Below are 25,053 nucleotides of genomic sequence, written 5' to 3'. Positions count from 1 at the left end.
AGATTTTAGAATATTTGATCCATATCTTGACATAAGAAGTTCAATAGGAGCAATACTGGAGATGACAATCTATAAAAAAATACCGATATTGAGATCCGCTAAAATAAAATTCATGGGTTAGAGAGGTTTTGGGCTTCCTTACTTCAACTTTAAAATTTTTGATGATAAGTACAAGAACATCACCGAAGTGTTAGTTAGAAAATATAAATAAAAAAAAACTTGTTGTTTGTTGGGATTTATGCTAGTGATGCTCTCAGAAGTTTCAAAAACTATATACAGATGGACAAATCAGTTAGTTTACCTTCAGAGCTTAGTGGTTTTATGGTAATCAATATTAAAAAAGAGATTATTAGGTTTATTAATAGAAGGACAAAAAGAATATGGATTCCAACCTAAGAGAGATGGGGCATATTTTGCAACGTTGTTCTTGGTCTGACTTAATTATAAATCTTGGTGATATGAAGGTGTTAATGGGAGATAATGAAATACAACATATAATAGAGAGAGAATAAGAGACAAATAATGAGTTTGGAGATATGATAAACAAAGATGTGAAAGAAGCGGGCGAACAAGACGAATAATGAGTATGGCAGACAAAGAAGGAGGGCATGAACGAGATGGAAAAAGAAGAGGTAAAAAAAAAAAGAATTCACTTAGGTAGGGTAAAAAGGGAGTTAAAAGATTTATAGACATGGACACCAACATAAATACCATGAAACATACGTAACGTAGAAAAAATATATTATTTACTACGCTAGTAAGTCAGATACCGTTAAAGAAAATTAACAAAGAAAAAAAAATTTGTCACATATTAAAAAAATTAGGTCAAAGCAAAAAAATAATTAAAAAAATTGTTGAATATTTTTATATGATTCACTGAATATTTTACTATTTGAACGAACAATAAAAATATATTTTTTTCTAATTTTTTTTACAACATATTTTTCTTAATCTTCTTGCATATATACATCTTAAAGAAAAAGGGAGGCAATGTTTTATTGCTAAAAATGGAAAATTTTAAAATTAAAATTCCAAATCATAAGTGAAACTATTAATTAATTAATTAATAATTTTGATTAAGTATCGGAACTACAGCTTTGTGAAGACAGGTTGTGTAAGGTTTCTGTCCAATCCTCATTAATTATATATATATATATATATACGTAATTCCAAATGCACATATTTCTTGACGAAGAAATTAATATATATATATATGTATATGTATATCATTAGTTAAAAATTAATTTATTATTGACCAAGAACTTATCATAATACTAAAGTCATGGTAGTCGTATGTCTAAAGTTAAATGTAAGTTCAAGTTATGTGTTATTTATTTATTAAAATTTAATTTAATTTTCAAAGTTAGGTGGGATATCTTTCATTTTCTTCCATTTTCCCTCTAATTTTATAATATATTAATTTTACCCTTGAAAAATGTACATGAAATGGTATGATAGCCAATAAACCTACAAGATGTATGACTAATTTGGCAGATGCAATTCAATGCTGTTTCCAGTGCTTATTCGTCTCTCCCACTTACGGAGTATATATATATATATATATGTGTGTGTGTGTGTGTGTGTGTTTGTAGAGTTATTAGCCAAGTAAGTGAATAAAAATACAGTATATGTACATATATATATATATATTATATGAACTGTAAGGTAGAAATTAAAGAAACACTTGTTGGAATCCGGCAAGATCCAAAAATAATTCATTTAGCACAGAGGAATTTATTATTCGAAATCGACCAAATTGACATTTCCCCAGAAGTGTATTAATGCCAGTATAGTGCTTTGAATGATCCTAAAATTTGTCATGCTTAATAATGCTTAGTCCTTTTCGTTCTGATGATGTGTTTCTGTTCATTAATTCTACGTTCAAATTCCTATATATATATATATATATACATATATGCATGTATACGTTGTAGGATAGGAACCCCTAAGAATAAATCCCAGACCCATGATCTCATTAATTTGACTCAAATCTAATTTTCAAGCTTCTTTTTATGGCAATGACCACCACCAAAACTAACAGTGACAGCTATATATACAGATATAAATACATGTACGTAAGCACTGATTCATGATCAATCTACTGTTTGATATATACAGGATTTTTACACACTGTTTAGCATTGTTGAAGAACAGAATGATCAACAATGAAGACTGGAATGAAAGTTGAAAGTACTACATATTTCATATGCAATCATGTGATTATTGACTATAATTCTATAAGCTGTCGGTTAAATCCCTAAAATTACTTATAAAGATAATAATAAATATATATATATATATATATATATATCAGTTCATATTCGCTTCATAATTTATGTTTGATATGTTTATATATATGCACATGCATAAATCCTATACATGTCTAATTATTTAAACTTAACCCAAATTCTAATGACATCGCGTGTGTGTGTATATTGAAGTATGCATGCATGTTTGATAAATGCATGTAAAATCTTGTACGAACAGTAGCAAAGTATGGACCATACAAGACAACATGAGGTAACTTTGGTGGCTTTTGTGAAGCATTGATGATTGTTTTGACTGAATTAGTTTGACCAAATCTGTATCTTAGCTAGGCAGATCCTTATATGTATATATACATATGTGTATGTATATATATATATATATATATGTACATGTAATGGAAGAGAAAATTAGACATGAATTTTTGGATTTATTCATAATTGCAATGATGGGCAGAAAAGCAAAAGTTTCATATATAGTAGAATATATGCTGTAGGCTGGTGAGTGGACTGAAGAACCTGTGCAGTTCTAATTTTAGAACTCTTGTCTCCATTGATTGAATGCTGCCGCATAGAATTCTAATGGATTGCTGATTTGTTTGTCAACAAAAGTTTGGGATAATAGTTTGAAAGATTCCATATGAGGATGAAAACCATAATATATATATATATATAATATAAGAGTAATATTATCATATATATATATATATATATATATTACCTACAGCTATCTTTTGACTCTTGACACCAATTGGTTTCAAACCCAGAACATGCATGTGGTCCTTTCACATAGAAATTTGTTCTTCAATATTGTTGAATTTTGTACATAAGTTTACACATATATACATATATATATATATATAAAATTCATAATTCAAGGTCTGAACTAATAATTTATATTAGAAAAAAAAAACACTAGTTACTTATTATATATTATTTTTGATCTTCTAAGTCATCAGAGCTCACATCAAACCAAATAATTTCATGTATGAAAACCACAATAATTTTTATACTGGTTATTAATTCAAATAAATTTTAATTTTAACGCCGAAAAAAATTATTAACAATAGTTATAAACATATAAAATATTATATATAAAAAAATAAATTATTAAAATAAAAACAAATTTGTATATAAAAAACAAATTTGGTAAATTTTATATAACGGCACGAAAAATGCTGAAATCAAGCCGAGCCATTTATCTTCTGCGGCTTCAAGCTACGGCTGGGACTTGAGCCGGACGGGGGTTACCTGAAGAAAACTGACACGTGTCAATCTTAAAAATCAAAACTCAAACTTCTCCTTAACAAAACGACAAGAGTTTCGTCCGACACACACACAATTTTTTGTGACCAGATAAAAACGGTCAAATAGTATTTTAATTCATAAAAAAACCCAGATTTCCTAAAAAATTAAAAAATCAAAACTAAGATACGCACCGAGTGGATTACGATAATTTTTTTAATTTTTTAATCTTAATTATATTTTCCGTACAATAAAAAATAATTATCTTAACCACCCCAATTTTTTATTGATTTACACTGAACAACCCTATTTTTAATAATTAATACCGAATAAGTCTAGCGAAAAGGAAGTATCCAATTACGAAGAAATTGCAATTAAGGACAAAATTTTCCCCACTTTTCAATATACGTCCATTGGTATTATGACTTTTGACTCACACATGATATTTTAAATTTTAAATAAAAATTTTCAAAGAAGACAACCTTCTTTATTACTCTCCGTCGTCATTTGCTTGCTTGCCCGTCTCACTTGTAGTACAAAACTAATTTGGTATCACCAACTAATACATATATGTGTGAATATATATATATATATGTATGTATGTATGTATGTATATGTGTATGTGGCGATTTCTAGAACATTTTATTTTGATGATGCACGTGTGAGATTTATTATGATGCACAATTTGAGATTTACTATACTTACTAATTAAGGTTTAGAGACATTCTTTTGTAAATTCAATAAAATTGTAAGAAGTAAAAAAAAAAAAAAAAAAAAATGGCCGTATTTTAAATAAATTTATAAATTTTTTAAAATTCCATGTGTAAATTTATATTTGAACTAGAATATGATAATAAAAAAAATTTAAAAAAAATAAAGATACCCTATATGTAATTTAATGTGAATTATTACGCGGTATTTTAAATAAATTTATAAATTTTGTGAAATTTCATGTGTAAATTTATATTTGAACTAGAATATGGTAATAAAAAAATTCAAAAAAAAAATAAAGATACCCTATATGTAATTTAGCGTGAATTATTACACAATATTCAATACTTTATTAATACTTTATAATATGTTTTCTCTCAATTGAATTAAGTGTACATTTAAAAGTAATACAACTTTTTGAATTGATTTCAAATATAGACTTTAAGACATGTTTGGAATCATTTTCAAATTTATCTAGATCTCGTTTGTAGACTATATTTATTTTTAACTATTTGTTAACAGTAAAAATTCTATTCATAAATGATAAAATATGAGTTCGTATAAATTTTATGTTTAGAGCAATACATTTCTAGTCGAGTTAGATGATTTGAGTAAAAAAAAATCATAAATTTTTAAATAATCTCGAGACATTTTAAGCTAATTTTAGAGTTGACGACTAACTATTTGAAAATAATTTGATTGGATTGAGAGTTGATCAATCTTTAATAGCGTCGGTGGTAAAAAGAATTAAATCTTTGATTGTGAATTTGGATTCCATATACGTATAAATTCAAAAATTATATTAATAAAATAGCTAGCGTTAGATAAATTAGAGCAAAAGATGTTCTCCTCATGAAAAATGATATTTTCTTTTATATAGGTGTAATCCTTAATTAAGAACGTAATGAATATCCTGTTATTCTTTTCATATACATTACGGAGAAGACTCAAGTATAGATGGTAACCAAAATTGAATATTTAGCAACTCTTGAGAAGTGAATGATACTTATAGTGTATACGTCTTATATGATTATACTTATCTATTATAAGATCTAATGTATATGTCTTATATGTATATTATCTAGCTAACAATACTTACATGATGTATGTGTCTTATATGGTTTGCTTTGATTGAAACGTGTATATATATGTCTGTAATGAATTAACCATTAATTAATTTAGTTGTGTGCGTGTGTGTACATATCATGATATATATATATATATATATGTCGCATTATTGCAAACAGGAAGTTTCTCCAATTTAATCTTTGGTGGCCAACAATATAGAGACAGACAGTATAAACACATATACGTACACGTGTTACATTTATTATAGTCTTAAAAAATGTTATATACATATACAGGGCCACATGGCTACATCCGCACCATTACAAGTAGTCACCATAGTTTTAAATATGTGAAAATCATTATATAATATTTTAACTACGTGCTTTTCTTATTTCTTTTTATTTATGTTTAATTAAATAAAATTTTGAATATGGTAAAATAAAATTTATTTTCAGTATATAAAAAATATTTCAGAAATACATTTGTGGGTAAAGAAGGTAATATCACATGGTGACATACATATATCCATAACGATATATATATATATATATGTACATATATATATGTGACATCTATGTATAATGCATGCCACGCAACGATCATATTATAGGTTGGTCCATTCTAACCAACTTACAAGGACGTATGAGATATATATGTGTATATATATATGTATATATATGAACATGCAGTTTAATGGGAACATCTGGCATTAGATAATTTGTTAGTTCAGATAAGAATCAAATTGACACGTAAATTATGTAAAGAAGAACGGCAGATCTTATGAAGATACAGATGATTAAAAAGTGGAAATTGATTAGACACTCTCTCAAAACGATTATTCTAATTAATTTTTAATTCAAATTCAATATTAAAAATTGATTCGAAAATTATAACTACCTATTTATATTGTCATACTTTTGTACTTTTTATTTTATCTATCATAAAATAAAAAATTATAAAAATAGTATCCACACATATTAAATTCATACTTAAATTCGATGCATTAAAGTCTAATTCTGTATACGTATATTTAATCATTTTTAAACGTACCAATAAATCGTTATCATGTTACGTATAATAAAATTTATATTAAGCCCGTACGTTGAAAAAACTCAACAGATAAAATAAATGCGTTCAAAATGAATGTGACATTATATTTTTAATTAAAATTTATGTTCTTCGTTGACCCCAGGGTCAAAAGAAATCGTAAAAAAAAATTTAGATATTAAAAAAACAAAGTATTTTACTTTATTAATTAATGTCTAATCATATCATTTTATTATGATTTTTGTTTTAGTTTTTTGTTTGATTTAATTAGTGTCTAATTATTTATACAAGATTGAAATTTCTTTGTGTATAATAAAGTAGTCACCAAAGATTGTAGATATCTAATCAATCTAATAGGAGACATTAATCTTTTCATATATAATATAATATAATATAATATAATTATTTAGACTAATGAGTACGTGGACCAAATATTATGTGATTGTTTGTACATCAAATTACTCCATGCATAGTGTGAGTTTATAAGTAAATTGTCATGACTAGATTTGTCTCGGTATACGTTGTAGGAGTGTGGGTTTGTGGAATATTTTAGTTAAATTTTTACATGAAGTATTTATAATTACTCTTTTATAAATTTAAACATATTATTTTTAAATATAAATTTGTATATTTTATTTATCATGCATTAGACACGTATTAATAAATATATATAATCCAACCAATAAATTATCGGTCTAAAATAGCATATATAGATTGCGGGTTTATGAGAAAATCGTTAGATTCATAATAGAATCAACATTTTATGAAAATATATATTAACTTATATGTTGTTAGAGAACTTATAAACTCGATTATCTTATAAATTCTTATAAAATATGGTGAATCAAACATTATCGTAAGGTTAATAAATAATGTAATATCGAGACTAGTGCATAAATGTGTATTATGATTAAGAAATCTAATGGAGATCTAGATGGGTTTCTCACTGGCTTTTGGGCTCTTGAGTGTTCAGGCCTTGTGTGATCCTTTTGGATTCTACAAATGGGCTGGAGAAAAATAATTGGAGCAGTAAGCAATTTATATTAATTACTTTGTTACGCTGTCGAATAAATTAATTTAAAAATAAAATAATATATTAGATAAAATATAAATTATAAAATTATAATAAGAAGAATATATTTTGAGTTAATTATTTGTTAGAGTTTAAAAATATATATACTCTACGAACATAAGTATTCAATTTGAAAGCTTACACAAAATAAAAAAAAAAATTTATTATTCAAATATGAATATCTGAAATAATAAATTATAATAAAATAGACTAAAGTATATTAAAAAAAGAAAATAATATAGATAATAATAATTGCATATTTTAATTAATTATTGTCATCATTTAGAAGTAATTATTATTTTTTAACAAAAAATTGTATTGATTTTGTTTAATTTATTACAATATCTAAATTAAAAGAATTTAGTCTCTTCATAATTTTACTATTGATTAAAAATATAATACTCGTTGAGATTAAATCTTCGTCGTGACAAAAAGAATAATGGGAATCTCACGATTGATTATTTCATTTATGAATTTCATAATAATAAAAATACATGTTTTGCTAAAATAAAATTTATTATTCTCTCCATAAAAAATAATTCATTCGAATCAATACATAGTCCAATTACATTGCACTGCTAGAATCCACGTTATATATTTGAAAAAAGTTAAACTCTTTGCTTCTATGATATAATATTCTTTCCGTTGAGTCTCGTTTCTTCTCGATTCATAAAGATAAAATGTAAAACTAGTGCCAAACAATTAATTGCGAAAGAAATGACTCATTCGAATCAACATGAAAGGCCAACTACATTGCATTGCCATAATCTATAGTATAATATATTTGAAATAGTTTGACCTCGTACAAATTTCTTCTTGCTAAGCTTTATTTCTTATCGGTTCATATAGATAAAAAATAAAACTAGTGTCGACAGTTAATCATGCAAGAAATAAATTATTATTATTGGCATCTTTCTATGGTACAATTCTCTTCTTAATGAACTTCATTTTTTATTGGTTCACATAAATAATATATAGAACTAGTGTCACTAGTTGATAACAGAAGAAACGAATCACTGAATTACAATAGTTTTAATAAATTAAATTATTATAGAAGAAAGAACCTCATTTATATTTTATATGTAAAGTTAACCACTCTATTTATGTCGTTTTTGACTTTATTTTTTCTCGGTCTTTATTTATTTTTTTCTTAAAAACTATTCAAATGATTTAATAGTAAATTAATTTTTATCTTTGTTTATTCCGCCACAAAGCAACATCATATCATCATTTATAAAATAGTTAAGAGAGAGAATTCTCAATACCACCGTGACAAAAGAGCGAAGGTTCCTTGTGCCGATTATAGAATAGGACGCTGGCCCGTATCCGCTACGACAACTTCTTTCGTTCAAAATTATATTTGCCAATCATCCTCTGAGACATCATCTTTTATCCTACGTGTCGTGTTCTCATTGGACGTTAGAAAATGCAACAGTGGACTCTCCCGCACGTGAACATTCCATCTTTGCCATCAATTTCTTACCCCACACAACTTGATCGCGATCGGATTTCTCATTCGAGCTCGCAGCTGACTTCCCCCACTTTCCTCCGTTGGCTTTTGTTTACAGACGTTGAAATGGTAAACAACGTACCACGACGAGACTACAGAAAAGAAGAAAGGAGGACAGAGAAAGTAAACTGGAATATTTATTTCTTTTCATTCCCTTTTTTCTCTTTCACACCTCTACTTAATTTAAATCCAAACGCGTCAGTGAACTCGAACGACGACTTCACGGAAAAGGAAACCGAGAATCGCTTGACGCATTATCCTACTTTTTTCTTTCGTTTTTCCGGTCTTTTCAGAGAGCTCGAATTTGAATATTCTCCTTTTGAATTGTGCTTCGTATTAGGTAAAGTATCAATTTATCTATCTTTTGTGTGTGTGTGTGTGTGTGTATATGTATGTATTTTGCCGTGCGAGTTCGTGTGTGTATTTGTGATAACCTTTTTTGCTGTTTGGTTGCTGATAAAATAGGAGAGGAAGAGAAGGAAGATTCTTGCGTGACTTGGTGGCAATTGATTATTGCGTTTTTATTTTTGAAATTTTATGTTATATCTAAGTATTTTTATTCTTTTTGGCTGCATTTTTTGATTGATGAAACGAAACGAGTGAGAAAATGGAATTTCTCAGCAAATTTTCGCTTCGTTCGAGGAGATGGTCGCATGGATCGTCGCTAAGGTCTCTGATTACGAGCGCCGGATCCTAGGGATTCTGGTTATGGTTTACTTTCTAGGAGTTGGGAGTTTTTAGTAGCAGCAAAATGCGTATAGACATGTGTATATGTGTCTGTCTCTTCGTGTGTACACTTTGAAGTATGCGAACATGTCGATTATTTTTGTTTGTACCATGATGCAGTATGTGTAATAGTTATCAACTTAACTGAAATGGAGTGCTTGTGGTTTGGTTAAGGCTGTGCTTGGGTTTCTTATGGATGTTGTTTTGAAATGATTTTTTTATTTGTTTGATTTTCTTAAAATCAGTAAGATGTTCTCCATCTGACTTTTATGTGGTAATTTACTAGGGGATCGGAATCAATAAGGTGATATCCTGTTGATGAAATTCTCGCCTTGGTTTGTTTCTGTTGAAAATTCTATTTTGTTTCTTGAAAAGACACTGCACATTACTACTACTTTTTTTTTACCATTATCTTTTCCCCCTAAAGATGAGTGTGATAGTATCCTCTTTGATTAAAGATTCTTTTTACCCCTGTCGTACTTTTAGTTTCTTACACAGAGATTATGTGGATAGTTAAAAAATAGTGTATCATTGACTCATGATTACCAATATCATCAGCAGTCTAGAACTTACTATTATTACCAGCTCATTAATTTGATGTTTTTTTTTTTTGAAAACATGCAGATCAGAAACAGTAATGGGTGATCCTAATTCTAAACATATTTTGGAGGATTATTACATTCCAAATTATATACTTGTACCTGGTTCAGCCGTTGATATACATTCATATATACCACCCTGTCCGGTGATAGTGTTCATCAACTCCAAAAGTGGTGGTCAGCTAGGTGGAGAGCTTATTGTCTCATACCGTACTCTTCTTAATGAGAACCAGGTAATATTCTGAGTTATTACTGGTTGGATCTTCTAAAACAGACACATCTAAGGAGAGGGTTCTGAGTTGTGACTTGGTATTCATTTTTTTTTTAAATTGGACTGATATTGTATTGTCAAACTTTCAGGTTTTCGATTTGGGGGAGAAGGCCCCTGATACTGTGCTGCACCAGCTTTATGTCACTTTGTCTAAGCTTAAGTACAATGGAGATAATTTAGCAGCTGAAATTGAAAAGAGATTGAGAATTATTGTAAACTAGCATGCCAGTTGTCAATAACTTTGTCTTCTTTCAACTTGATCAGCCAAGCAGAAGCATAATGTCTGCATAGTATTTATTTTTCAGGTATTCTTGGTATTTTTTTGTGGGTCTCATATACATATGGTTATTAGGTTGCAGGTGGAGATGGTACAGCCAGCTGGCTCCTTGGAGTAGTTTGTGATCTTAAACTACCGCATCCTCCTCCTATAGCCACAGTACCACTCGGAACTGGAAACAACCTTCCATTTTCATTTGGCTGGGTAGGAATCACTTTTAATTGGTCTTTTGTGAAACTTATTGATACCATCTTTTGATGATTTTTTGGCTTGATTTTGTCATAGTTCTTTGCCCAAAAATCTATTATAGTTTTAATTAGTTGCTTTGCTGAAAAGATTGGTTTTTGCTTTTTCTTAGTATTTTATGGTTGTAGTTACATTTAATGGCATAAGGAGACATGCCACTCACATGAATTACTTTTTGTCAAATGGGAGCTCTGCTGCATGTTCCTTTATTTCTTGTTCTTGTTTTTATATATGCTCTTTTGTTATTTAAATATGGTTAGTGCTGGAAGGATTGTTGAAATGAGAGCTATTTGTGTTCAATTGATTCACAGGGCAAAAAAAATCCTGGCACAGATCAGATATCAGTAAAGGCGTTCCTTCAGCAAGTAAAGACTGCAAAGGAAATGAAAATCGATAGGTATAAATCCATGACAGCTTACATATATTCTGTGTTTCAAAGTTTTGGTCAAGCTCGCTCTCCTTCTTTCACTCACTCACACCCACAGACAGACAGATATTTTAGTTCCTTACAGGCTACTGAGGAAACTAGCAGTTTCCAAATTTAAAGGTTGGGAAAAATGCCAAACTTATATTAAATGAAGTCAAAGAATATCTCTGAGGAAGTAGACACATACCTGATTACCAGAAGTTCTGATTCAGGAGCTTTCATGCAGAGTCACATGGATTGCAACACTTCTTATTATCTTTGTGATGTAGGACAAGTAACTTAGAACCATAGTATCCTACAATATAGAGAAATAGAGAGAGAATATGAGGAAGGGCATAGAAGACCAGATAGATGAGGAAAATCGGAAATAAAGGTGAAGGCTTTAGAGAAAGAATAAAAGAATTTTAGACAGGTATGAAGAACAAAAGAGACAGAGAGATCTCGGATCTCAGTGATCAAATCAATAATTCAATATTTGTATAATAATCATGAATAGGCAGTTTTTAAATAAGTCTTATTTCTAGGCACTAAAATACAATCAACATAGGAATTCTACAAAATAAGAAAATAAACTAGCTAATTGAAATAACCTACAGGAGAAAATAACTACAAAAGATCCTAACTAAATATAAAATAACAAAATTATTCCATATAGATACTATTCCTAAATAAACTAAATCTCTTAATGATACATAAACATTACAATTTCATAAATGTATCTAATTATGCACATATGTCCACTTTAGGATCTCGTTTTAAAAAAATGTCCACTTTAGGATCTTCCTGTATGTATCACTTTGTTGTTGCATACATTCTAACTTTGTTGGCTTGATAATCCAAGTATTTTCTGCTACCTAAGATCATAAGGCAAATATCAGCTCCCACCTTTTCGACTTTCGTTTCTCTTTCTTGAGCCCTAAATATGAGGTTCTGAAACTATTTGAATCTGGAGTAGGGTATTATACTTAGAATCCAATATGTTGTATGGCAAAGGAAAATGTGAAGAAACTTGCTTTTTTCTTTACAAAAAAAGCGAAAAAAAATTATGCATGCCTAACGAACTAAATGTCAAAAGTTATGATGATTTTGTCTAAAGATGTCAGAATTCTATCGTTTGAGTTTCTTTCTAGAATAATTATCAACATAAATAGTAGTTTTGAGTGCCTTTTCACCTTCATCCTTGCCTATATTCATTCCTTTCTCGTCTCCTCTTTCATCTTTTCTATAGGATTTCTTGATATAGATTACGCATGGTTCTAATTGTTTCTATTTTCCCTGGAAAGACAACTTTTACAGAAGTTTCAAATGCATTAATGTTACCATCTCAGGTTAGATGAGTCTTGGAAGAACTTGACATGAACTGTGTCTGTAGCTCAATTATGTTTTCTTATAAGTACTATGTGAAATTTTGTCGCTTCTCTGGCAGTATTTTTATTTTGGTTTTTATTAAAAATAGATGATGTTTTTGTACAAATTCAGTTGGCATATTATTATGAGGATGAAGGCTCCTAAAGAAGGTTCTTGTGATCCCATTGCTCCTCTTGAACTACCCCATTCTTTGCATGCATTTCATCGTGTCTCTCAAACGGACACATTGAATATGGTGAGCTCTTGTTCTGTCCTTTATGTTTATGTCTGCTCATGCTCCTGTTCTCTGTTTTATTGGAATATAGATTTATTTCTTGCTTTGTAAGCTGTAGATTTTTTGGAAGCTGATACACCTAAAATCCTTTTTGATGAACTTCATATTGGCTTCCCTTTCACTACAAATTGTTTTTCAACTTCTCTCAGTTAATATCCATCATTGTTTTTCAACTTCAGTACAAATTGTTTTTTCAACTTCAACTATAAGAAAATGCTACAACATACAATATCTTTTGGATGGCCTTGACAAATAGCACCATGAATAAAATGAAAAAACTGGAAACAATTAAAACCATTGTCAATATTAAGATTTATAGCAGTTTTCTTTTATGTTTCTTGGTTTCTCTTTTGCATATTTTTATTTGTCTATCACCTGAATGTGTGATTGCCATGAATGATCATTGGAGAATCCTCTTTGAATGTTCTCAGGAGGGCTACCACACATATCGTGGTGGGTTTTGGAACTACTTCAGCATGGGTAAGAAATCTAATGTCTTCCTCTGTAGAACATGTAAAACTGTACAAAAGAATAATGTAAACATGTATGTACGTGAGAATTTCTGACATAATGGTGGAGAAACTACTTAATTTTCACTTAGAAAGCACAGTTGACTTTACGTTTTGGATTAGCAGTGCTGGCATGGGTGTTAGAAACCTGGGATTTGAGATGGTTCGTGTCACAAATTGTTTTTTTTTTGTTTTTTTCTTTTCGTCACCAGGGCCAATTACAAGGGATAAAGAGCTATGTAGAGGGAAGAATTAGGTGCACTGAAGTTAAGATCAACACCTTGAAGGGTTCCTTTATAATTTTTATCTTGGAAATGTTCTCTGAGACTTTATGTGTGGCATAAGCCTCACAATGTAAGTCTATATGATTGTCCTTGTTTAGATTTGTAAATGGAAATTATCCATTCCAATCTTAATGCAATAGGATCTATTCTTTATTAATTGAAGTATTATTTAACCTTAGAAGTTCCTAAGGTCCTATTGGAAACCAAGTTTAGTGCTTAAGCCTTATGGGTAACCAAAGGTTCCTAGAAGTCCTTAGAAGAAGATAAGGTTCTTGCTGTTTTAAGAACTATACCTAAAAGTGAAAACTTTTTGTTGGTTGGTGCAACAACTATTCCAAGTATAGTTGTTTAATCTTGGAACTTTTTTTTTCTTTTGCAGGAATGGATGCTCAAGTGTCATATGCTTTTCACTCTGAGAGGAAGCTACACCCAGAAAAATTCAAAAACCAGTTAGTCAATCAGGTATCTATATTTCTTCTATTCTGTTCAGAAACAATGTCAAACATAAGTCACCCAGTCTGCTTTCCCCTTCACAGATCAAACAAGAAGGTTAATTATAATAAATAGTACTCTGCAGTAGTAAAACAGCAGAGATTAGGTTAAACTATTGGGTTTTGCGCTTCCTCCCAAAAAAAGCAGTAAATCTATTGACTTCATTGATATTGCTTGAAGACTAATCTCATAATATGTATCTGCCTATGAGATTTGTTTGATGTGGGATTTACTTTGTTTGTTTTCCTAAGAAGCATTACTTAATTTCTGACTCTTGTTTTTTTAATAGATATATGATTTCAAGTTGTTCCGAGGTTTATATCAATTGTGGCTTCCATTGTTAAAACCTATTGTGATAATTCTGCTACTTAATATTCACCCAAAAAAAAGTTCTGCTAAGTAACATTGTTATCCTATCTTTTTGTGAGGCAGAGTACTTATCTGAAGCTTGGATGTACTCAGGGTTGGTTTTGTGCTTCTCTCCTTCATCCTTCTTCTCGGTGAGTCTTTTATTAATGTTTGAGAGCATCTCCTACAAACCATATAGTGTTTCTTTTTCTGAGTCTACTAGTTCAGTTCGCATCAAGGTGACCACCTTAAATGAATAATATGATGAATTTTGTTATCATATGGAATTCTGCTTTCTTTTATTCCTACACTTGTTTAGACCTATGGTTTCTGTTATCATTATTGTGTTAGAAAAGCAGTATATAGAATACTATGAAATTTGGCCAAATCTTTATGACACATCCTGGAGATAGCTGGACCCTCCCACATTACAAGGGATCAAGCAACTCTATCTCTTCGATTCAACTTAGCTTGGTCCTATTCCCTTCGATTTTGTGTTACCAAATTGAAACTAAGGGCTCCTTAGCAAAATGAGATGTTCAATATAGAGAGGTGTTTCAGATTACTTGGATAGATGTCTCGTTTCTGTTTTTAATCAGCCTTGTATTTATAGGAGAATTATTGCCACTGTTTTAAATCAGCCTTGCATGCACACCCACGTACAGTGGTGGAAATGGCAATTAGTTCTTTTCATTTTTCTTTTTTTATTTGTTTGGGGGGGGGGGGGGATGTGAAGGTGCATGATAGGGTAAAATCTTAATTATTATTTTTAGTTATTATTATATATGTTATTATACATTTTGATCATGTTATCTATTTTTTTTTTATTTGCTTCATTTATACATAAAATTATAAAATTTATATACGTGAATTATTATTGTTATAAGAAGAAAATTGTAGTAACCACATTTAAAGCAGTGTACTTTTATTAATTATATATATATTTATAAATGCAAAAGGATTTTGAAAGGAACTATATTCAGTGTATAATATTAAGGACAAATTTGGGGGCATCTGCAGAGAGGGGTACATAGTTAACTTTTTCTTTTTGGGGGAGGCGTGGGGTGGGGGAGGTCCGGGGTGCCCAATACTTGAAAAAAAAGGTAACGACAATATATGTGTGTGAACACGTGAATGCGTATTTTTTTTTTTGAGATGAAAGTAAGAAGATATATTAAAGAGACGCCAAGGGGGTGAACCCATGTACAAAAGAAATTTACAGGTCGGTAAGAATATCTACAATATAACTAAAATCATCAAAAGAAACAAGGTTATGACCAAGAACAATGGAAGCAAACAAGTGCAACCACTTGTCCTTGATAGAAGTAATGTTAGTTTCTCTGCTTTCAAAAGTTTTGTAGTTTCTTTCCTTCCAAATGATCCAGAGTAGTAAGAGGAATACTTTTGTGCCATCTGTTGATGAAATTGATGCCTTCCCAGACAAGTAATTCCTCTTTTACATAGCCAGAGATAACCCAGGAAAAACTGATCAGCTTTTAAATCATAGACCACAGATTATAGGAGACAGGGCACCAGAGGAGGAGATGGTTACAAGATTCAGCATTCTGCTTGCACATAACACACCAGTTAGCCAGAACAAAGCCCCTTTTCATGAGGTTATCAAGTGTAAGAATGACACCCATTGGAGCTTCCCAAGCAAAAACAGAAATCCTGGGTGGAGCGACAGAATTCCAAATAATTTTATGAGGGAAGACAGTAGGAGTAACATTGCTGTCCGCCAAAAAACTATATAGGGACTTAACAGAAAAAGAGCCATTCTTGGAAAGATTTCGAGCTTAATTTATCATGTCCAGACCCAATTTTTGCAGTAGCCAAGAGACAAAGCAGATTTTCGTATTCCACCACTTCCTAGTCATTTAAATTCCTAACGACAGCCACATCCCATGACAGAGAAGTAGAGGCCTCATAGGCTCTTTCAATGAGCATAGATTTCTCTCTGGCGATGGCAAAAATATTGGGAAACTGGAAATGAAAGCTCGTTTGGCCATACCAAGTGTCCTGCCAGAACCGAATATTTCACCTTTGCCAATCACCGATTTGGAATTATTAAGCACAAGATTTCTTGAATTCCAAATGCTCTTCCAAAGACTACAATCGAAGGTGCTTTTCCTGTGAATGCGTATTGACTAGATTTAATATCAATATACATGATGCTAATCAATTTTGTATGCAATTTCATGTGGATGTGAATCAAATACACGTGAATGCATACTGACTAGATTTAATGATTTGTGTATGCATGCACCAGATTTAATGATTCGTATATGCATGCACCTATATGCTGGCTTTCCACTGGTCCATCATGCATCTAGATAATACTGAATATAGATATGCCATGAGATTTTATGTAGCATAGTACTGATCAAGCAAAATGATTTTTCAATATAGTGTCATTGCATTTTTTTTTTGTCAATGTTTGTTAAACTGGCAGATTTCCGATACAGGAACATTGCACAGCTCACAAAGGTTAAGATTATGAGAAAGCAAGGTCAATGGGAGGACCTCAACATACCCCGCAGGTGAATAGGATATTCTTCCTCTCCTCAAAATCCAACAAATTTATTTTTGTTTCTGAATAGCTTTAAAAGAGCCATATTAATTGGATAATAATTTGATTTGGAAAAATTTTACTGTAAATAATCGAAAAACATATTTTGTATTTTTGTTTTGCTTATAAGTTCTATGTCAATAGTGTTGGGTGAAAAAAATTCTTATTAGGTGGAAATTTAATGAATTGACTTAAAAAGATACAAATAGAAGTTGATAATTTATAATATATTTCGGTCCAAATAATAAAAGATGAGATTTATTCGTTTGACTTGGTTTATAAACCATGAGAAAAAAAGTAGATTGTGGGATCTTATTGGTATTATTTATTAATAAGCCATGGGCTTGTAAGCCAACCATCTCAAAACAAATGCCCTGACTTAACAAAAAAATTAGTCAAATCAAAGACCCTCCTAATAATTTATCCTTGCCAACGCATCCCACGTCCAATTCTTAGTGGTATTCTGCTTGACCAATTAAAATTACTAGAGCAGCATTCTTGTGATCAAAGTATTGTAAGTCCTTGATAATGTTTTTTAGAGGGATTTTTTCTAGTAAGATGGAAGGTATCATATCTGGCAAAGAATTATTCTGAAATTTAAAGGTAAACTCCACTCACAAGACACTGATTGGAGTATTTCCTATTACTTTGTTATGGTAGCAAATCTGGAAAATATTGCATTACATTTGATTCAAAACATTACCTTCCCTATGACACTCATTTATCTCTTTTCAAATTGACTAATACTTTGTCCTTTATGTGCAGCATTAGATCTATTGTTTGCCTCAATCTGCCAAGTTTTTCTGGTGGACTCAATCCTTGGGGAAAGCCATTTAGGAAGAAACTGCTTGATGTTAGTTTATATTTCTATCTTTCTCCTTTTAAGTTGGTAACTGAGAACTAAGAAATTGTCTGGTACTTGTATTAAAGTTGCAAGAGATTTTCTCCCTGATATTATATATCTAATTTCGGAATAACTTTTTATTTGCAGAAGGGTCTAACTCCTCCATATGTAGATGATGGCCTTATTGAGATTGTTGGTTTTAGAGATGGTTGGCATGGACTTGTTTTACTTGCCCCAAAAGGACATGGGACTCGTCTTGCACAGGTAAGAGTTAACTACAATTAACTCGGAAGGATCTTTTGGTGTAACATTGTTTGAACTTGTTATCCTTCTGAAATTATTCTTTGTGTATATCTAAGATTCACGTGTTTGGGTGGATAAGATTCCATCTGATTTTCGATATTGAGGGACTAGAACCATGAGCATGGGCATTGGTTATCGGATGTCTAGAAATGTTAACATATCTTTAGAAGAAGAAAACACAAATATGGCAGCACCATTTATGTATGTTTATGCGTGTTTAAGCTTATCTAAGTGCTGATAATAAAGCATAATTTTCATTGAATGGTAAAACAGTTTAGTTGAGTCTTGAGATGATGTAGTAACACCTGCATCTCCCACAGTAATTGCTGTTTTTATGTATGATTGGAATGAGATGCATGTACAAAAGTTTCTTGGTTAATTCTTGACATGTGTTTGATACTTGGCAACTGGCTGTATAGTGAATGCATTTCTTGGATATAAGTTTTTCATTCGGGTGGAACAATTAAATTCTACAAAAGTTGGAATTCATCCACAAATTATTATCTGCAAGTTTGTTGCACTCTCACTCTCCTGATTTTTTTTTTTCTTTCTATTTTTCTCTGTAGGCAACCAGAGTGAAGTTCGAGTTTCATAAGGGTGCAGCTGATCATACTTTCATGAGAATCGATGGGGAACCATGGAAACAACCCCTTCCAGTAGATGATGACACAGTTGTTATCGAACTTTCTAACCTTGGCCAAGTAAACATGCTTGCTACTCCACTCTGTCAAGCCAAAAGTGTATATGACCCATCTTCACCAATGGGTAACCGTGAGGAAGACGATGACAGTAACGAAGAAGACTCAATAGAAGATTCAGAAGAGAGAAAAAAGTTTGGAGCAGCTGCTACCTTCAAATTTCCAGACGGGATTGATATCGCTCACCTCAGTTAGAAGAATTAACAGACATCATTGTGCACATAGTTTTTTGCTTCTCTCCCTGGTTGATTGCACATTAGGTTTTCATTGCCTTTTTTTGTTTTGTTTTGTTTTGTTTAGCATCTTGTTATTCAGTGTGTACAGGTTGCAAACAGATTAGTTATTTCTCTTTGATTAGAATTCCAGTTGTTTCTGTTCTTGATTATCATATACATAGATCTGTAACTGTAGTGATTGATGGTTAATTGGCTTTAACTTTCAAATCAAACCGTGTGATATTTTCCGCTGGATTTATTAATCATTAACATTTCAAACTGGACTGGGAACTAATCCTCTCAGAATATAGAAGGTTGGAGTCGATTTGATGGATCAGCCATTTCATGATTCTTCCTCCTTGATAACATTATATGACCTCAAACAATAAGAGGAGAGGCCATACCACTACAATATTTTAGAGCACAGAGAGGACAAACGTACATAAATAAATACTCACATATGTACATGTAGATATCTATATGTACACGCGTCTTGGAAACATATGCCCACCACCTTCACGTACAGAGCACTTGGCACTTGGGTAATTATTATTTAAATTTCTTTTTACAAACAACAAAGTCACTCTCTTTTTGTGGGGCCTCTAAACCCCAATTCCTCTCTCTTCACAAATAAGTCTCTATTGAAAGCTGCACTGGTTTTGTAAAACCGGTGCCCGAAAACAATTGGCTTTCTTTCACAGCCCACCGATCTTCCTTCCCTAAATCGTATACCTCTCTATATATTATAAGTCACTCCTCCCACCCACTACTCATCGAGCAAAACATCAATCAACACGACCCACTAATTTCTACAACACCCATCAAATTTTCCTCCTTGATTTCTCGATTATCTCCCAAAGTGATAAAAGCTTCGAAATATGAGTTCTGCAAGTAGAGCTTGGATTGTGGCTGCAAGCATCGGGGCGGTGGAGGCACTCAAGGATCAAGGCTTTTGCAGATGGAATTACGCCATGAGATGTGTTCAACAGCATGCCAAGAGTAACATGAGGTCTTATTCTCAGGCCAAGAAACTCTCTGCACCATCTTCTTCTGCTTTGTGTAAGAAGCTGAGAGATGACAAGGCTAAACAGTCTGAGGAATCATTGAGAACGATTATGTATTTGAGTTGCTGGGGACCCAATTAATCTCCTTCCCAGTTTTGTAAATAGAATTTCCACATTCTCCATAATCAGTTGCACGGCTTCTTTTAATAGAAGTTGCTATTTTTTACTTGTTCATGCTGTTGGTGTCTTATTTTTCTCATATTGAATATATAGAAGCTAGCAAAATCAAGAGTGACATTTGGCGTGAGAGGGGAGAGATCACTGGGGAAGATGAGCAATGGGAGTTGGTGGATGAGCTTGAATAGCAAAGTGTTTAAATGATTTAATATAACAAAGTGAACTCGTACCATTAAATAAAGTGTTTAGCCGATTTAAGATAACGAAAATGAGTGATACCACCCTGTTCTCCCCTGAATCGGATTAAGAAATAAGTGTACGAGTACTGCGATAAAAATCATATCTTTTTAACCAAATAAGTATTTATTTTATTATAAAAATTTTATTTATTGTAAATAATGTTATATCATGTATTCTAAAGTTATAATGTAACGCCCAAATAATTTGTGCATTTTTTGTTAGTATTTTATTAATTTTATTTAGTTTAATTAAAAAAAAAAGTGACACGTCAGCAGTCACGTCAGCGGCTCAGTCAGTAGCCCTGGCCAACCAGGACCTGCCGCGTGATAAGATCACGTCGACCAGGGAACGGGCCACGTGGGCGATCCACGTGCGCACGATCGGACGGCCCAGATGCGTCTTCGCGCGCAAGGACGACCCAGATAAAGCGTGCGCACGGACGGCCCAGATTTAATCAAAATGAACGGCTGAGATCAAAAGGCAAAAGGGTATAAATAGAACCCCCACACCTGACCACAAATACCCTAGCCGCCTGCCCTCGCCGGAGAAGACGAACCAGACGCCTGAGGAGCCGGCCGCCGCCACCCGCAGCCGCACCGGGGAGTTTTTCGACCGCCGATCGAGGTAAATTTCATACTCCTGACTCGTTTTTCCACGCTGAGTTCCCATGTGGCCAAATCGGAGCCAAAATCCCGGCCAAACGGCCAGAAAACACGGCCGAAAACCCAGCAGCGCCACCGCGCCCCTCCTCGGTTTTTGCCTCCGATGAGGCCCTTCCCGGTCTCCGTTTGATGCAATTTTTATATCACCGTGATCACCATTTTTTTTTCTACATGTTGATCGGAGCCGAATCACCAAAACACGAACCTCGCCGGAGAGCCGCCGCACCCGAGAGCACCGCCGCCGGTAAGCTTCGGTTTTTCGTAATTTTTTTTGGCCCCCGAGGGCCCTAGGGTTGTTTTATCACAGGGACCGATGTAAGTAATGTTATATCATGTATTCTAAAATTATAATGCAGTTAATATTTTTTTCGATAAATTTTTATATCACCCGAGAGCCGCCGTGCCGGAATTGCGATATTGGCCGAAAGGGGCCCTGGGTCTAATTTGGGATTTTTTTGGAACACGTGCAAGTACCAGTAGTGCGTTTCAGTTCCCCGGAAAAAATTCAGGGAAAATTAGGGACAGCCTGTAGGCGCACCGTGGAGCCGTGTTCGGACCCCGAAAAGAGTAAGGACCCCTCACCCTATTTCCTATCATGGCATTAAAGTTCAATAAATGATAAAACGGTATTTCATGAATCAATAGATGTGTGAAATTATTTAAGGTCGCTAATGGAGCCCGAGTCTGGCGTGTTTGTCGGTCAGCTGTTGTTTGTCATATTTTACAGTTTTAAATGCAGTATGAAGCTTGATGTTTTTATTTCATAGTTTCGTGTGCATATATCACTGTTTTATTGATTATGAGTTGAATGACTGAGAACCCGATGTTGTATTTTGGCTTGTTTGTCATGAATTACTGGTTGTTTGTTTGTGTGTGATTTGATGATGCTGACTGAGGAAAAGGAGAATGAAAGGTTATGTAAATTGATAATTGTATAATGTGGTCAGCCTGACTAGATATCCTGGGAGATGGTGGACGGACCGGGTCCGTAGAAAACCCTACCGGGATTGTGGTCTCTCATACCGGACGGGGTATGGGGACGACCCGTTTCACCCTCATACCGGACGGGGTATTGAGGTTTATAGTTTTGGCGCCCATACCGGACGGGGTATGGGGAAGGCCCTGGAATCTGATTACAAGTGTTAAGGGTTAACGGGTAGCGGGACCCCTATGGATCCCTATGGATACTAGTAGGCTGGTAAATGAGAAAAATATATTGTGTAATGATTGAATTGCAAAGGTGTGATAAGTATTATGTTATACAGCTCATATGATTTCATGATAATGATAATGTTACTGTTTTCGTATATTGTTTTTATGAATTTCACCGAGGTAAGTGGATGATAAAAATTTTATTATTGATAAAAGAATTTGTTATAAATTATGCTCCATTGGTCTTTTTGTGTTTTCTACCCACCTTTACCTCCGTGACGGTGAAATATCGTGATGTCTTTACTGGGTTAGTGTAGCTCATTCCTTATTTAATCATTTCAGATCAGGAAGACATTGTTCCCGAGCCCGTTCCGCAGGAAGACAACGAATGAGACGCCTAAAGACTCCATAGTCATATTCATAGCTTTTACTTTCGAGTTTCTCTTTTAGTTAGTTTGATCTTTTATATTTTGAGCACGTTTTTGGTTTTAGTGTAAGGGATGTAATCGAAATTTTGACTTCGTTTCCGCATTTAACATTTTTAATACACATATTTCATTTTGAATTTTCGGGGCCGTTACATATAATGTAGTTAACATCTTTTTAGATAAATTTTAGTGATGATTAATTAATGTATGATAATGATATAAGATGGAGATGATAAATTTTTTTTATATTTCGATGATTGTATATTAATGATATATTTTTATTTGTATGATAAAATGATATGATTCTATTTTTAATTAAATTATTAATTTATTTTTATGTAATAGTAAGTGATATATAAAAAATATATAATAAAAAAAATTAAATTATTTATCAGTATAATTATATTTATATTTAAATAAATAATTATTATAAATTAAATTTTTATATTTAATAAAATAAATAATAAATTGTGTGAATAAAGATAGAATTAAATATATTATATGGGAATATAAAAAAAAAAAAAGTAATCTGTCATTCATATACTACCGATTCGATAGTTTTAAAATTATTCTAAATTTATTTTTTAGATACCGTTTGTTATCATTAAAAATAATTGTATGAGTATATGTGATAAAAATTATATTTTTTAATCAAATAAGTATTTATTTTATTATATAAATTTTATTTATTGTAAATAATGTTATAATGTTATATCATGTATTGTAAAGTTATAATGTAGTTAACACTCTGTTTAGTAAATATTTTGTTAATTATATTTTTACTGTATATTTAGTGTTTGACAATTGTAATCTCTTTAGAAAAGAGCAGAATATCATAGTAACATTATACCTTAATGTTTTGAAAGACGTTCAGACAAGTATGAAACTATGTATCAGACAATAAAAATTGTTAAAAGTAAGAACACATATAAAGTAATGTGATACACTTCATCACATTTTGACATGTATAAGACAATATTTGAATAATTTCTAATTTTAATTTATAAAGTTACTATTTGAGAGAAAAATATGAAGTTTCATCTTCCTTTTTTGTGGGTATTATAAAATATCTGTATGAAATTCTTTTGGTTGATTGGTGTATAATTATAGACTTCTTTTAGAAAAATTATATTCCAGAAACTTAATTGTCAAGATTAATACTCCAATATTATAGCTAGCAAGAGTAAGAAAAAAAATTATAGATATACATAAAATATATATTTGAAACCGTGTGCTCAAACACTAGCATGTGGGTAGTAGTTATATATGCGCATAAAATATATATCACCATACGTATACAACTTTTGCTGGTTTTATAATCACAACCACTTTCCCAAATGTCTCTTTCTCAAAAAATATATATATATAAACAACTTTTGCTGGTTTTGTAATACAAGTAGCTAAAAAACAACAGGCTTCCATCATCATCCACCTCTGGTTTTCTCCCTTTGTCGTCCTCTTCCGTCTTTCGTTTCGCCGCTTCTCTTTATATAAACAACTTCTTCACATCAATCCTCACTCAGCCAAGGCCAAACATAATTTCAGATTACTCATCTTCCAATTTCCAAATTTCCATTTCATTTTCAATTACTTTCTAGAAAAATATGAGTTCTGCAAGCAGAGCATGGATTGTGGCTGCAAGCATCGGAGCAGTGGAGGCACTCAAAGATCAAGGTTTCTGCAGATGGAATTACGCCACGAGGTGTGTTCAACAACATGCCAAGAATAATATGAGGTCTTACTCTCAGGCCAAGAAGCTTTCTGCTCCATCTTCTTCTGCTTTGTGTAAGAAGCTGAGAGATGAAAAGGCTAAACAGTCTGAGGAATCATTGAGAACTGTTATGTATTTGGGTTGCTGGGGACCCAATAACTAAGCTTCGCTTCCCTTTTCAAAGTTTTGTACATAGATTAAATATATAAATTCTATTTTTTCAGTGATTAGTTACATGGGTTATACAGAATTCTCTCCCTCTTTCTTCTCTTGGTCGATGGAACACGTAACCTCCCGGTGATCTTGAAATAG

The 25,053-nt window shown here is 31.9% G+C and overlaps 3 protein-coding genes across 4 annotated transcripts; all 3 read left to right on the top strand.

Moving 5' to 3' along the window:
• Window positions 1–8,735: 8,735 nt before the first annotated feature.
• LOC110824633 (diacylglycerol kinase 1-like) lies at window positions 8,736–20,597 on the top strand. 2 transcript variants are annotated; one of them, XM_088218860.1, is made up of 13 exons: window positions 8,736–9,257; window positions 10,268–10,475; window positions 10,603–10,725; window positions 10,866–10,994; window positions 11,348–11,433; window positions 12,943–13,066; window positions 13,537–13,585; window positions 14,278–14,360; window positions 14,823–14,890; window positions 17,204–17,278; window positions 18,073–18,160; window positions 18,299–18,415; window positions 19,021–20,597. In XM_088218860.1, the coding sequence occupies exons 2-13, from the start codon at window positions 10,281–10,283 to the stop codon at window positions 19,345–19,347; spliced, it is 1,464 nt and encodes a 487-aa protein (XP_088074986.1). In that variant the 5' UTR covers window positions 8,736–9,257; window positions 10,268–10,280; the 3' UTR covers window positions 19,348–20,597. The 2 variants fall into 2 exon arrangements, with proteins under 2 accessions (XP_088074986.1, XP_088074985.1); XM_088218859.1 differs by lacking the exon at window positions 8,736–9,257 and adding an exon at window positions 9,297–9,586.
• On the top strand, window positions 20,246–20,597 carry LOC110820780 (uncharacterized). Its single transcript, XM_022050367.2, has one exon. It carries the CDS (start codon window positions 20,246–20,248, stop codon window positions 20,510–20,512), a length of 267 nt encoding a protein of 88 aa, XP_021906059.1. The 3' UTR covers window positions 20,513–20,597.
• Window positions 20,598–24,420: 3,823 nt separating this feature from the next.
• On the top strand, window positions 24,421–24,971 carry LOC110820793 (uncharacterized). The gene has a single exon (XM_022050382.2). It carries the CDS (start codon window positions 24,635–24,637, stop codon window positions 24,902–24,904), a length of 270 nt encoding a protein of 89 aa, XP_021906074.1. The 5' UTR covers window positions 24,421–24,634; the 3' UTR covers window positions 24,905–24,971.
• Window positions 24,972–25,053: the final 82 nt, after the last annotated feature.

Source organism: Carica papaya, chromosome 4 (assembly GCF_054855325.1).
Source record: "Carica papaya isolate Zhongbai chromosome 4, ASM5485532v1, whole genome shotgun sequence".
NCBI lineage: Eukaryota > Viridiplantae > Streptophyta > Magnoliopsida > Brassicales > Caricaceae > Carica > Carica papaya.
The sequence above is the reverse complement of the archived record's forward strand: the minus strand, read 5'-3'. Positions and strand labels throughout refer to the sequence as shown.

Coding starts and splice junctions, on each gene's coding strand:
- LOC110820793 (XM_022050382.2), top strand. CDS start 24,635: ATGAGTTCTGCAAGCAGAGCATGGATTGTGGCTGCAAGCATCGGAGCA.
- LOC110824633 (XM_088218859.1), top strand. CDS start 9,525: ATGGAATTTCTCAGCAAATTTTCGCTTCGTTCGAGGAGATGGTCGCAT. Junction 9,587..10,267: donor TCGCATGGATCGTCGCTAAG/GTCTCTGATTAC, acceptor GAAAACATGCAG/ATCAGAAACAGTAATGGGTG. Junction 18,161..18,298: donor TTAGGAAGAAACTGCTTGAT/GTTAGTTTATAT, acceptor TTTTATTTGCAG/AAGGGTCTAACTCCTCCATA.
- LOC110820780 (XM_022050367.2), top strand. CDS start 20,246: ATGAGTTCTGCAAGTAGAGCTTGGATTGTGGCTGCAAGCATCGGGGCG.